The sequence below is a fragment of the Salvelinus fontinalis genome, chromosome 32 (assembly GCF_029448725.1).
Source record: "Salvelinus fontinalis isolate EN_2023a chromosome 32, ASM2944872v1, whole genome shotgun sequence".
NCBI lineage: Eukaryota > Metazoa > Chordata > Actinopteri > Salmoniformes > Salmonidae > Salvelinus > Salvelinus fontinalis.
The window spans coordinates 10,052,701-10,066,322 of record NC_074696.1 but is presented as its reverse complement, the minus strand read 5'-3'; the positions used below and the strand labels follow the sequence as shown (position 1 = coordinate 10,066,322).

The following is a 13,622-nucleotide window of genomic DNA, read 5'->3' as shown; positions in this document are numbered from 1 at the left end:
CTAGAAGGCTTCTGTGGAATGGGTTTGTTCATCTGGGTAAAGTCATATAGCCTTCTGTGGAATGGGTTTGTTCATCTGGGTAAAGTCATATAACCTTCTGTGGAATGGGTTTGTTCATCTGGGTAAAGTCATATAGCCTTCTGTGAAATGGGTTTGTTCATCTGGGTAAAGTCATATAGCCTTCTGTGAAATGGGTTTGTTCATCTGGGTAAAGTCATATAGCCTTCTGTGGAATGGGTTTTGTTCATCTGGGTAAAGTCATATAGCCTTCTGTGGAATGGGTTTGTTCATCTGGGTAAAGTCATATAGCCTTCTGTGGAATGGGTTTGTTCATCTGGGTAAAGTCATATAGCCTTCTATGGAATGGGTTTGTTCATCTGGGTAAAGTCATATAGCCTTCTATGGAATGGGTTTGTTCATCTGGGTAAAGTCATATAGCCTTCTATGGAATGGGTTTGTTCATCTGGGTAAAGTCATATAGCCTTCTATGGAATGGGTTTGTTCATCTGGGTAAAGTCATATAGCCTTCTGTGGAATGGGTTTGTTCATCTGGGTAAAGTCATATAGCCTTCTGTGGAATGGGTTTGTTCATCTGGGTAAAGTCATATAGAATAGACAAGCTGATGGTCTCTCCCAAAGACTCCATAACTAAAAAAATGTATAAATAAAAAAGTTGTTTTAGAATGAGTCCAGACTACGGACAATGGCTCAGCTCTTCCTGTGTGCTTGTGAGAACCATTGATGGATGAAGTGCATTTTATCATGCCATTGAAATCACAGTAGGAGCAATTAATTTGCAGATCCTTGTGCCCCATTGTCATAAGCAGTTGCCACTGTTGCATTGCATAAGAGTCTTATCAATATTAGTTTTCCATTCTCCAGTACATGTTAACATTTTAATTTCTGTAGAATTGTTACAGTCATCCCTGGAGGCAGAGTTATTGTAGCATGATATGTGCAGGCGGGCCTCTGTTGTGATCTGCAGTCGGAGAGAAACACAGGGTTGAAATAACACAACACCCATGGTAACAACATCCTGCAGTCTGAGAGAAACACAGGGTTGAAATAACACAACAGCGATGATAACAACATCCGGCAGTCTGAGAGAAACACAGGGTTGAAATAACACAACAGCGATGATAACAGCATCCTGCAGTCTGAGAGAAACACAGGGTTGAAATAACACAACAGCGATGATAACAGCATCCTGCAGTCTGAGAGAAACACAGGGTTGAAATAACACAACAGCGATGATAACAGCATCCTGCAGTCTGAGAGAAACACAGGGTTGAAATAACACAACAGCCATGATAACATCCTGCAGTCTGAGAGGAACACAGGGTTGAAATAACACAACAGAGATGATAACAACATCCTGCAGTCTGAGAGAAACACAGGGTTGAAATAACACAACAGCCATGATAACATCCTGCAGTCTGAGAGAAACACAGGGTTGAAATAACACAACAGCGATGATAACAACATCCTAATGGTAGGTCTGTCTTCTCTGTGAACCTGAATATCAATGAGACAATGTGAGTCCCAAATGGCATCCCATTGCCTATATAAATGGCATCCTATTTCCTATTATAGTGCACTGTAAATAGAGAATAGGGTGGCATTTGTGACTCAGCCAGAGGCACGGTAGTACAGGGAAAATACATACTAATGGAAAGCAGAAGTACAGTGGGAGTGTGGTGAATGGAGACCGGCTCATCTTGATGGTGCCATGGGTACAGAGCAGAGGGAGAGGTGGAAGGATACTGGCTCATCTTGATGGCGATCATACCATGGGTACAGAGCAGAGGGAGAGGTGGAAGGATACTGGCTCATCTTGATGGTGATCATACCATGGGTACAGAACAGAGGGAGAGGTGAATGAAGACCGGCTCATCTTGATGGTGCCATGGGTACAGAGCAGAGGGAGAGGTGGAAGGATACTGGCTCATCTTGATGGCGATCATACCATGGGTACAGAGCAGAGGGAAAGGTGGAAGGATACTGGCTCATCTTGATGGTGATCATACCAAGGGTACAGAGCAGAGGGAGAGGTGAATGGAGACCGGCTCATCTTGATGGCGATCATACCATGGGTACAGAGCAGAGGGAGGGTTAATGAATACAGGTGTATCCCAAATGTCAAAAGTAGTGCACCCTATTCCCTATAGGCCCTGGTCAAAAGTATTGCACTATATAGGGAATAGGGTGCCATTTGGGATGGAGAATGAGAGAAAACAGAAGATAACCCTCAGTTTCCCTAAGCTTCAAATATTAAATGATGATATATAAATGTAGACAAGAGCTGCACTTAGAACCAAAGAGAGGGAAGAAAAATTACAGAGGGGGTGGGGGGTGGTGGTGAAGGAGTGAAAGGTTTGGTAATTGATTTGTGATTGTGAAAGGGAAGACAGGGTGACAGACTGTAATTTTAGGGGCTGGAGAGAAAGAGGAAGTGACAGATGAAGGAGCAAAGGTGATAACAGCTCCGCTAAAATGGAGAGAAACTCAACCACCCTTTTACGGGCTCTAGGCCCATACACTAAAATAGGGAATAGGGCAGGGGTGTCAAACTCATTCCACGGAGGGCCTAGTGTCTGCAGGTTTTTGGTTTTTCCTTTCAATAAAGCCCTAGACAACCAGGTGTGGGGAGTTCCTAACTAATTAGTGATGTTAATTCATCAATCAAGTATAAGGGAGGAGCGAAAACCCGCAGACACTCGGCCCCCCGTGGAATGAGTTTGACACCTGTGGAATAGGGTGTCATTTGGTACACAGGCCATTCAATTATCTATTTAATACTTTGTCAGAGTGAACGGGAAAAGGTAACTGCTCATTTATAATCCCAGTTGGATATGAAGAGAGAGTCTACAAATTAGGTGGAAATATTTGAGAGACTTTGATATCTCTTTTCATGTTCTGAGTGAGTTGTTGATATGCTCTAATGTACACACACCGCTAGACTGCTCGATCGCAGCTGCTGTTTGGTGAACACGTCTGGGATGTTCATGAGCCTGAGGATGAGTCCCAAATATGGCAACCTATTCCCTACAAAGTGTGCTACTTTTGCATTTGGGACTCAATCTTTTAGTCTTTTCTTATTTCATTTTACCAGTTGTTTAAATTCTCCATGGTACAGTAGGGATTTTTGTTTCATTTCTGAGAAAAGTGTGTGTGAGAGAGAGACAGAGAGCGAGAGAGAGAAAGGGGGAATTCATCCATGCATGTCTGTTTGTAAGAGTGGTGTGATACAGGTCCTTGTGGGACCGACAATGGGAGACGGAGGGAGGGATGAATGGATAGATTTACACATATCCTCTCCTTCGCCCACACATGATAAACCAGGAGATCATTCTGCAGACTAAGGCTAGATGTACTGAGGTGACTGACTGGGGACAATATCTCATACAGCTCTGTCTGCTGGTCCTCTGGGGGAATATACAGCTTCTAGGGACTGTCTAAAGGAAAAACTGGCAATGGATGCTTTTGGGAAAGTCTCACCTGATTTGTGGCATGGTTCGAGGGGGTGTGGTCCGCGACACATTCTGGAACTGTCCTTTCATTCTAGAACTGGCCGTTAAGCACTACATTCTAGAACTGTCCTTTCAGCACCACATTCTAGAACTGTCCTTTCAGCACCACATTCTAGAACTGTCCTTTTAGCACCACATTCTAGAACTGTCCTTTCAGAACCACATTCTAGAACTGTCCTTTCAGCACCACAAGCAAAAACTGTCCTTTCAGCACCACATTCTAGAACTGTCCTTTCAGCACCACATTTTAGAACTGTCCTTTCAGCATCACAAGCAAGAACTGTCCTTTCAGCACCACATTCTAGAACTGTCCTTTCAGCACCACATTCTAGAACTGTCCTTTCAGCATCCCAAGCAAGAACTGTCCTTTCAGCACCACATTCTAGAACTGTCCTTTCAGCACCACATTCTAAAACAGTCCTTTTCACTTCTAAGATAAACACTACCATTGTGTGAACGATGGCACGTGTTCAATATGTCATGTGCAATTCATGTAGCAGAGCAAACAGAGAAAAACTGCTATTTTCTGTGACTCAGTTGTGTTAGATCTTTGAAAATGGCAGATCCATTTCCAACTGGCTCCTGTGTTGTGTGGTGTGACTCATCCCTCTCTCACTCTTTCTGCCAGCATCCTCTGCCTACCCTACCCTACCCTATCTATCCTGCCTACCCTACCTACCATACCTCCCTGGCCTACCCTACCCTATCTATCCTTTCTACCCTACCTACCATACCTCCCTGGCCTACCCTACCCTATCTATCCTGCCTACCCTACCTACCATACCTCCCTGGCCTACCCTACCCTATCTATCCTTTCTACCCTACCTACCATACCTCCCTGGCCTACCCTACCCTATCTATCCTGCCTACCCTACCTACCATACCTCCCCGGCCTACCCTACCTACCTACCTACCTACCTACCTACCTACCTATCTACCTACCTACCTACCTACCTACCTACCTACCTACCTACCTACCTACCTACCCTACCTACCATACCTCCCCGGCCTACCCTACCCTATCTATCCTGCCTACCCTACCTACCATACCTCCCTGGCCTACCCTACCCTATCTATCCTGCCTACCCTACCTACCATACCTCCCCGGCCTACCCTACCTACCCCACCTACCCTACCTACCCTACCTACCATAACTCCCCAGTCTACCCCAACCTACCATTCCTACCCCACCTACCATACCTCCCCAGCCTACCCTACCAACCTACCCTACCTACCATACCTCCCTGGCCTACCCTACCCTATCTATCCTGTCTACCCTACCTACCATACCTCCCCGGCCTACCCTACCTACCTACCTACCTACCTACCCTACCTACCACACCTCTCCAGCCTACCCCATCTACCCTACCTATCATATCTCCCCAGCCCACCCTACCTACCATACCTCCCCAGCCTACCCTACCATACCCACCATACCTCCCCAGCCTACCCCACCTACCCTACCTACCCCACCTACCCTACCTACCCTACCTACCCTACCTACCCTACCTACCATAACTCCCCAGTCTACCCCAACCTACCATTCCTACCCCACCTACCATACCTCCCCAGCCTACCCTACCAACCTACCCCACCTACCCTACCTACCCTACCTACCATAACTCCCCAGTATACCCCAACCTACCAAATCCTACCCCACCTACCATACCTCCCCAGCCTACCCTACCAACCTACCCTACCTACCATACCTCCCTGGCCTACCCTACCCTATCTATCCTGCCTACCCTACCTACCATACCTCCCCGGCCTACCCTACCTACCTACCTACCCTACCTACCACACCTCTCCAGCCTACCCCATCTACCCTACCTATCATATCTCCCCAGCCCACCCTACCTACCATACCTCCCCAGCCTACCCTACCATACCTACCATACCTCCCCAGCCTACCCTACCTACCCCACCTACCCTACCTACCCTACCTACCCCACCTACCCTACCTACCCTACCTACCATAACTCCCCAGTCTACCCCAACCTACCATTCCTACCCCACCTACCATACCTCCCCAGCCTACCCTACCAACCTAACTCACCTACCATACCTCCCTAGCCTACCCCACCTACCATACCTTCCCAGCCTCCCATACCTCCCCAGCCTTCCCCTCAGCATACCCTACCTACCCAGCCTCCACTACCTATGCATTATAGCCCGCCTACCTTGTCTCCCCATTCTCCCCTACTTTCCCAGCATACCCTGCCTACCCAGCCTCCCCTCTCTACCCAGCGTACCCTGTCTACCCATCTTCCCCTCTCTACCCAGCGTACTCAGCCTCCCTTACCAGAACAGAGCCAGTAAGACAGGGGTCCTTTTATTAACTGGCTTTGGTATCCAAACTGAAGAAATAATTAATGATAACCCTGATCATCCCTGCAATGACAATGGGGGGCCAGAGCCGCCGATCCCTGTCCTCCTCAGTAATACAATCACCCTGGTTGCGCCCAAAATGGCACACTTTTCCCTATGTAGTGCACTACTTTGTCCAAAGCCGCTCTGGTCAAAAGTAGTGCACCACATAGGGAATCGTGTGCCATTTGGGGAAGTGGGTTGAAGCTGCAGCCAGCCCAGCCAGCCCCAACCTGCCAGCCCAGCCAGCCCCAACCTGCCAGCCCAGCCCAGCCAGCCAGCCCAGCCAGCCCAGCCAGCCCCAACCTGCCAGCCCAGCCAGCCCAGCCAGCCCCAACCTGCCAGCCCCAAGCTGCCAGCCCCAACCTGCCAGCCCAGCCAGCCCCAACCTGCCAGCCCAGCCAGCCCCAACCTGCCAGCCAGCCAGCCCAGCCAGCCCCAACCTGCCAGCTGCAGAATAAGTGTATTATGCTCATAGAATGACTACATACATCAAACTGACAGTCGACAGGGGGGGGGGGGGGGGGGGGGGGGGGGGGGGTGGAGGAGGATGAGGATGAGACAGAAGAAGGAGTTGATTGGCCAATTGCTGTTAGCCATGAACTCGGCATAGTGGGGTGGTCTGCACTATTTATCTAGGATGTGTAAACCCCATATGTCTTTCTGTCAGCCAATGAGGGCTCTAATTTCTCCCACCAGCTCTATTTCCAGCGACTACCGGGCCATCGTCAAGTAGTGGGGCTGTAGGGGTACACTGAACTCTACTGCAGATAAGGAAGGGAGAGTTAACGTTGCGTCTCGCCCAGTGACGTCGCGGGTGAGTGAGGGACATTGTTGAGAGCGATAAGAGGGACGAGAAGGGAAGGAGAGAGCAGGGATGTGCACAGTGCAACGTCGCTCATGTGTGTGTGTGCGCGCGTCTCTGTGTGTAGGCTATCGCGCGTTTCCCGAGTCAACATTTTACACTGGTCAGAAATACAGCGAGTTGTTGTAACTCGGATCACAGCATAGCCGTATTGCAGTCTTTGTTTTAGGGTTTGGGGAACATTTGTTTGCACGAAACACACTTTTGCACAGACTGCTGTCTACATTTGCTGTTTATTTTCTCCCTACGAGTCGTATTCGATGGAAACATGGCAATTAAACGGGCATCTATTTGTGAGTATGATTCCTATAGCGAACTATAGGCTACAGTAATCTTACCTAAGCTCGGTAATGATTGTATATTTGCGTTTTTTACTTTCATGGACTGGTGATCCATTTTTGCATTCGAATCGACCTGTTGTCAATTATTTAAAACCAAGCAATATGGACTTTATGGCACAACTGTAGGTTAGGCTATTTAATAAACATTCCGCAATCTACAGCTTTGATTTATTTAAAGGTATATTTGATAAAGCCTAGTTGAATAGGCTACATGTGTCTTTTTACTTAATTTTTATAGACAATTATAGGCTAAGCACAGCATTTGACAGCAACGCCATTTACAGTTTGTATTTTAGCAATAGCCTCTCAGTAGCCTACTCGTTTAGATTAGGGTCAGATTGAATATTTAAGATAACGTGTATCGGTTGTGGTGGCCGCTCGCTAGCGCGTGCACACGCATACGCGTCCTTACCTCATTGATCCTCACACACGCCAACACACACTTTCAAACAACACACACTTTCACACGCCAAAAAAAAAAAGCGTCAGCACGCAGGCTGGATATCAATCGACCAATCAAACCTCTCTTTGAGATCATCATCCTCGCCAGCTGTCATTCCAGAGTCTGAAGAGTGCAGCGGTAAGTTTGGACATTTCAGTTCTCTCTCATCACCGTGTTGCATTGCTCCAAAACGTTATGTTCCCCTGTCTATCTGCCGTATTTTGTCATCGTTTCAACCTTCTTCAACATGAAGAAATGCATTTGTGCTTGTATTGGCTTGTTATGTTCCCTATGGATTTTAACTGTCAAAAGGGGGTCTATTGTATTGCTGTGACGACAGACACCACCGGAAGAACGTAGAAAGACATGCTCGCTGTGTTTATCTGTTGTGACCCCCATAGCCGTGGATATGTGTGCCTCTGGTCTCCCCAGGTGTTTGACTTTCAGTATTGCTGTGACCACTGAGACCGGTTCTTGGCATTATCTTGCCTCATTGCTTTGATCTACAGCAGCAAAACATTCCCATGGCCTCTTAAAGTGGTGTTTTTTTTTCTCTCCGCTGTGATAGGCCCATCATGACTTGTATGTATCCCCCTGTGGGCTTCATATGTCGGTGGTCGATTGTGGCTATTACATTAAACTGTTAGATTAGTTTATGAAACACCGGTAACACTGGCTGCGTGTCATCCGTTCGTTACTATTGAATTCCCACCCTCGACGACATACTGCTGCTTTTCAACCCTGGGAGTTAACGTCATTGATTGGCCCTTGGTTTTGACAGATACCCAGAACATTGTGTCTCTGTAAAACTGATGTGTTTTTCTCAGCGTTATGTGTCTGTAGATTTGTTTTTCTCCAGATTCATTGGTTTGTTTAAGTATGTTTGGACAGTAGGGAACGTCGGTCTGTAAGGCAGTTAAACACCGTGGATATTGTCTCGCAAATTCATTGTGTTCATGTCGCTCATGTGTGTGTGTGTGCGCGCGTCTCTGTGTGTAGGCTATCGCGCGTTTCCCGAGTCAACATTTTACACTGGTCAGAAATACAGCTAGTTGTTGTTATTCGGATCACAGCATAGCCGTATTGCAGTCTTTGTTTTAGGGTTTGGGGAACATTAGTTTGCACGAAACACACTTTTGCACAGACTGCTGATTTGACAGCGTCAAATCAACAGGGTCCTCCTAGCCTCTTTCTATGATAATGTGTTTGTTACTATGGGGCCCTGGTCAAAAGTAGTGCACTATAAAGGGAATAGGGTACCATTTAGGACACAGTCTGTGTGTGTGTGAAGCCTGCTTGTGTAAACAGGGTTAATTGGCGTTACCGTGGCAAAGTCAGCTGTTTATTTATCAGCGTTATAGCAATCCCCCGGCGAGACTGTGGCGAGATGATGAACTCTCTTAATTAGGGCACTAATGATAGCATGGGGAGGTTCATCACTGTGTCTGTTTGTTCATATTAGGATCTGATCACACAGACACAGGAAGACATGAGATATATATATATATATATATATATGATTACTAGTACACACACAGAGGTTATACATCACACCCCAACCTGAAAGGCCAGATGACTTTTAGTACATCGTCTACACACAGTCTTGGCAGCAGAGAGCTCCAAGCCGTCTGTACACCCTGAATGACTTGGCTCTTACCCCTATAATATGAACTGTCTCGCAGGACTGTGGAAGATGCAGGTCATTAAATACCCTGTGTCCTCCAGTAAGAATGTGTCCTCCAGTAAGAATGTGTCCTCCAGTAAGAATGTGTCCTCCAGTAAGAATGTGTCCTCCGAGTGAGAATGTGTCCTCCCGGGTGAGAATGTGTCCTCCCGGGTGAGAATGTGTCCTCCCGGGTGAGAATGTGTCCTCCCGGGTGAGAATGTGTCCTCCCGGGTGAGAATGTGTCCTCCCGGGTGAGAATGTGTCCTCCCGGGTGAGAATGTGTCCTCCCGGGTGAGAATGTGTCCTCCCGGGTGAGAATGTGTCCTCCCGGGTGAGAATGTGTCCTCCCGGGTGAGAATGTGTCCTCCCGGGTGAGAATGTGTCCTCCCGGGTGAGAATGTGTCCTCCCGGGTGAGAATGTGGCGTTCTCTGGTGAGAATGTGGAGTTCTCTGGTGAGAATGTGGAGTTCTCTGGTGAGAATGTGGAGTTCTCTGGTGAGAATGTGGAGTTCTCTGGTGAGAATGTGGAGTTCTCTGGCGAGAATGTGGAGTTCTCTGGCGAGAATGTGGAGTTCTCTGGCGAGAATGTGGAGTTCTCTGGCGAGAATGTGGAGTTCTCTGGCGAGAATGTGGAGTTCTCTGGCGAGAATGTGGAGTTCTCTGGCGAGAATGTGGAGTTCTCTGGCGAGAATGTGGAGTTCTCTGGCGAGAATGTGGAGTTCTCTGGCGAGAATGTGGAGTTCTCTGGCGAGAATGTGGAGTTCTCTGGCGAGAATGTGGAGTTCTCTGGCGAGAATGTGGAGTTCTCTGGCGAGAATGTGGAGTTCTCTGGCGAGAATGTGGAGTTCTCTGGCGAGAATGTGGAGTTCTCTGGCGAGAATGTGGCGTCTCTGGCGAGAATGTGGCGTCTCTGGCGAGAATGTGGCGTCTCTGGCGAGAATGTGGCGTCTCTGGCGAGAATGTGGCGTCTCTGGCGAGAATGTGGCGTCTCTGGCGAGAATGTGGCGTCTCTGGCGAGAATGTGGCGTCTCTGGCGAGAATGTGGCGTCTCTGGCGAGAATGTGGCGTCTCTGGCGAGAATGTGGCGTCTCTGGCGAGAATGTGGCGTCCTTTGGCGAGAATGTGGCGTCCTTTGGCGAGAATGTGGCGTCCTTTGGCGAGAATGTGGCGTCCTTTGGCGAGAATGTGGCGTCCTTTGGCGAGAATGTGGCGTCCTTTGGCGAGAATGTGGCGTCTCTAGTGAGAATGTGGCGTCTCTAGTGAGAATGTGGAGTCTCTAGTGAGAATGTGGCGTCTCTAGTGAGAATGTGGCGTCTCTAGTGAGAATGTGGCGTCCTTCTGTGAGAATGTGGCGTCTCTAGCGAGAATGTGGCGTCTCTAGCGAGAATGTGGCGTCTCTAGCGAGAATGTGGCGTCTCTAGCGAGAATGTGGCGTCTCTAGCGAGAATGTGGAGTCCTTCAGCGAGAATGTGGCGTCTCTAGTAAGAGCTACTACTTCTATCATCAGTCTAATAGTGTTCTCACACCTTCCCCTGTCTGGGTGTAGGACTCACTCACACAAGCGCACACACACTGCCTTAGTTTCCTGGCTGCTGGTAGGTAAATGGACTTCCTGACTGACACTAGGACTACGTCCCAAATGGCACCCTATCGCCTATATAGTGCACTACTTTTGACCAAAAATGGCAACCTATTCCCTATATAGTGTACTACTTTTGACAGTGGACCATAGGGAATAGGGTGCCATTTGAGATGTGGACTGCGAGTTCCAGACTGACTCTCGCTGTCTTTTCTCGCTCTCGCTGTCATTTTGCGTGCTCTTTTCCCATCTTTTTCCGCTCTTTCCGCTCTTTCCGCTTTTTCCGCTTTTTCCGCTCTTTCCGCTCTTTCCGCACTCTCGCTCTTTTCGCTCTTTTCGCACTCTCGCTCTTCTCGCTCTCGATCTCTTTTCTCGTTCTCGATCTCTTTTCTCGCTTTCTTTTCTCGCTCTTTTCGCTCTCTCTCTCAATTTAATTGAAATTGCTTTATTGGCATGACGTAACAGCTACTCATTCCAGGGAATTTCTTTATTTGTCCTATTTTCTACATTGTAGAATAATAGTGAAGAAATCCAAACTATGAAATGACACATGGAATCATGTAGTAACCAAAAAAGTGTTAAACAAATCAAAATATATTTTATATTTGAGATTCTTCAAAGTAGCCACCCTTTGCTTTGATGGCAGCTTTGCACATTCTTGGCATTCTCTCAACCAGCTTCAACCAGCTGTAGTCGCAAAAAACAGAAACGGCTATGACGAAACTGGCTCTCATGAGGACCGCCACAGGAAAGGAAGACCCAGAGTTACCGCTGCTGCAGAGGATAAGTTCATTAGAGTTGCCAGCCTCAGAAATTGCAGTCCAAATAAATGCTTCACAGAGTTCAAGTAACAGACACATCTCAACATCAACTGTTCAGAGGAGACTGCGTGAATCAGGCCTTCATGGTTGAATTGCTGCAAAGAAACAACTTCTAAAGGACACCAATAACAAGAAGAGACTTGATTGGGCCAAGAAACACGAGCAATGGACATTAGACTGGTGGAGATCTATACTTTGTTCTGATGAGTCCAAATTTGAGATGTTTGGTTCCACTCGCCGTGTGTTTGTGAGACACAGAGTAGGTGAACAGATCTCTGCATGTGTAGTTCCCACCGTGAAGCATGGAGGAGGAGGTGTGATGGTGTGGTTCCCACCGTGAAGCATGGAGGAGGAGGTGTGATGGTGTGGGGGTGCTTTGCTGGTGACACTGTCAGTGATTTATTTAGAATTCAAGGCACACTTAACCAGCATGGCTACCACAGCATTCTGCAGCGATATGCCATCCCATCTGGTTTGCGCTCAGTGGGACTATAATTGTTTTTCAACAGGACAATTACCCAACACACCTCCAGGCTGTGTAAGGGCTATTTGACCAAGAAGGAGAGTGATGGAGTGCTGCATCAGATGACCTGGCCACAATCACCTGACCTCAACCCAATTGAGATGGTTTGGGATGAGTTAGGCCGCAGAGTGAAGGAAAAGCAGCCGACAAGTGCTCAGCATATGTGGGAACTCCTTCAAGACTGTTGGAAAAGCATTCTAGGTAAAGCTAGTGGAGAGAATGCCAAGAGTGTGCAAAGCTATCATCAAGGCAAAGGGTGGCTACTTTGAAGAATCTCATCTCAAATATTTTTTGATTTGTTTTTTTTGGTTACTACATCATTCCATATGTATTATTTCATAGTTTTGATGTCTTCAGCATTATTCTACAATGTAGAAAATAGTAAAAATAAAGAAAAAACATTGAATGAGTAAGTGTCTAAACTCTTGACTGGTACTGTACATATTGCAAAAGCATACTTTGGAAAATAAGTTATGAATATGAATTATGTTAATATTGTGAATTACTATTATATTCTCTCTCTCCTGTCTCCCTCTCTTTCTCTCTCTTTATCTGCCTCTTGCTCAAGCCATTTTCTCTCTGCACAGACAGTGACCTTTCAAAATGTATTCATATTCAATATATTTACAACTTTTTCATTCACCTGATTGACCGTAGAGTGACTTCTTCATGAGATTTATAATGGAAATCATTCACATTAATTTCAATAGTAACTGTTTGGTGAGCAAATAGTTAGTAAATTGGCTTGTCCAGATTAAAGGTTTAAGGAGATAAGAAATATAATATCGTTGACAAGGACCGGCTCGTTTGGGGAGAGTTGATTGGATTTCATTGACAGGTGCGTGCATGATGAGACTATGTTGCGTTCCAACTGGCACCTTATTCCCTAAGTAGTGCACTACTTTTGACCAGAGGCCTATGGGCCCTGTTGGAAGCAGTGCACTATAAAGGGAATAGGGTATCATTTGCGACGCAATCTATTGCTCTGGAGTTCAGTTCCTGGTTGAGACTTTATGACGGAATCATGTCTTTACAGAAAAGAACAGAAAGGAGACAGTTTTGTTGTTACTGGTTTCCCTCCTGTGATGTGTTATATTTTAGGAGATATACATTTAGCCCTGCCTCCATCTAGACAGGAGATACAGTTTTAGCCCCGCCTCCATCTATACAGGAGATTAATATTTACCATGCCTCCAACGTTATGATTGAGGTGAGAGTAATGGATATGGGAAGCATATACCTTATGTGGACAAGTAAGTGAATGAATGGGTGAGTAGCTACTGTGAGTCAGTGAATGAATGGGTGAGTAGCTACTGTGAGTCAGTGAATGAATGGGTGAGTAGCTACTGTGAGTCAGTGAATGAATGGGTGAGTAGCTACTGTGAGTCAGTGAATGAATGGGTGAGTAGCTACTGTGAGTCAGTGAATGAATGGGTGAGTAGCTACTGTGAGTCAGTGAATGAATGGGTGAGTAGCTACTGTGAGTCA

At 46.9% G+C, this 13,622-nt stretch overlaps 1 protein-coding gene across 6 annotated transcripts in view; it reads left to right on the top strand.

The window, feature by feature from the left end:
• Positions 1-6,646: 6,646 nt before the first annotated feature.
• LOC129830698 (gamma-aminobutyric acid type B receptor subunit 1-like) overlaps positions 6,647-13,622 on the top strand; it is a 301,577-nt gene continuing 294,601 nt past the window's right edge. For 5 of the 6 annotated variants that reach the window (XM_055893314.1, XM_055893313.1, XM_055893311.1 and 2 more), the window contains exon 1: positions 6,647-7,055. In XM_055893314.1, the coding sequence (XP_055749289.1) occupies positions 7,031-7,055 (25 nt within the window). In that variant the 5' untranslated portion in view covers positions 6,647-7,030. Of the gene's footprint in view, positions 7,684-13,622 lie in introns of all 6 variants that reach the window. The other variant, XM_055893315.1, reaches the window with a different exon arrangement.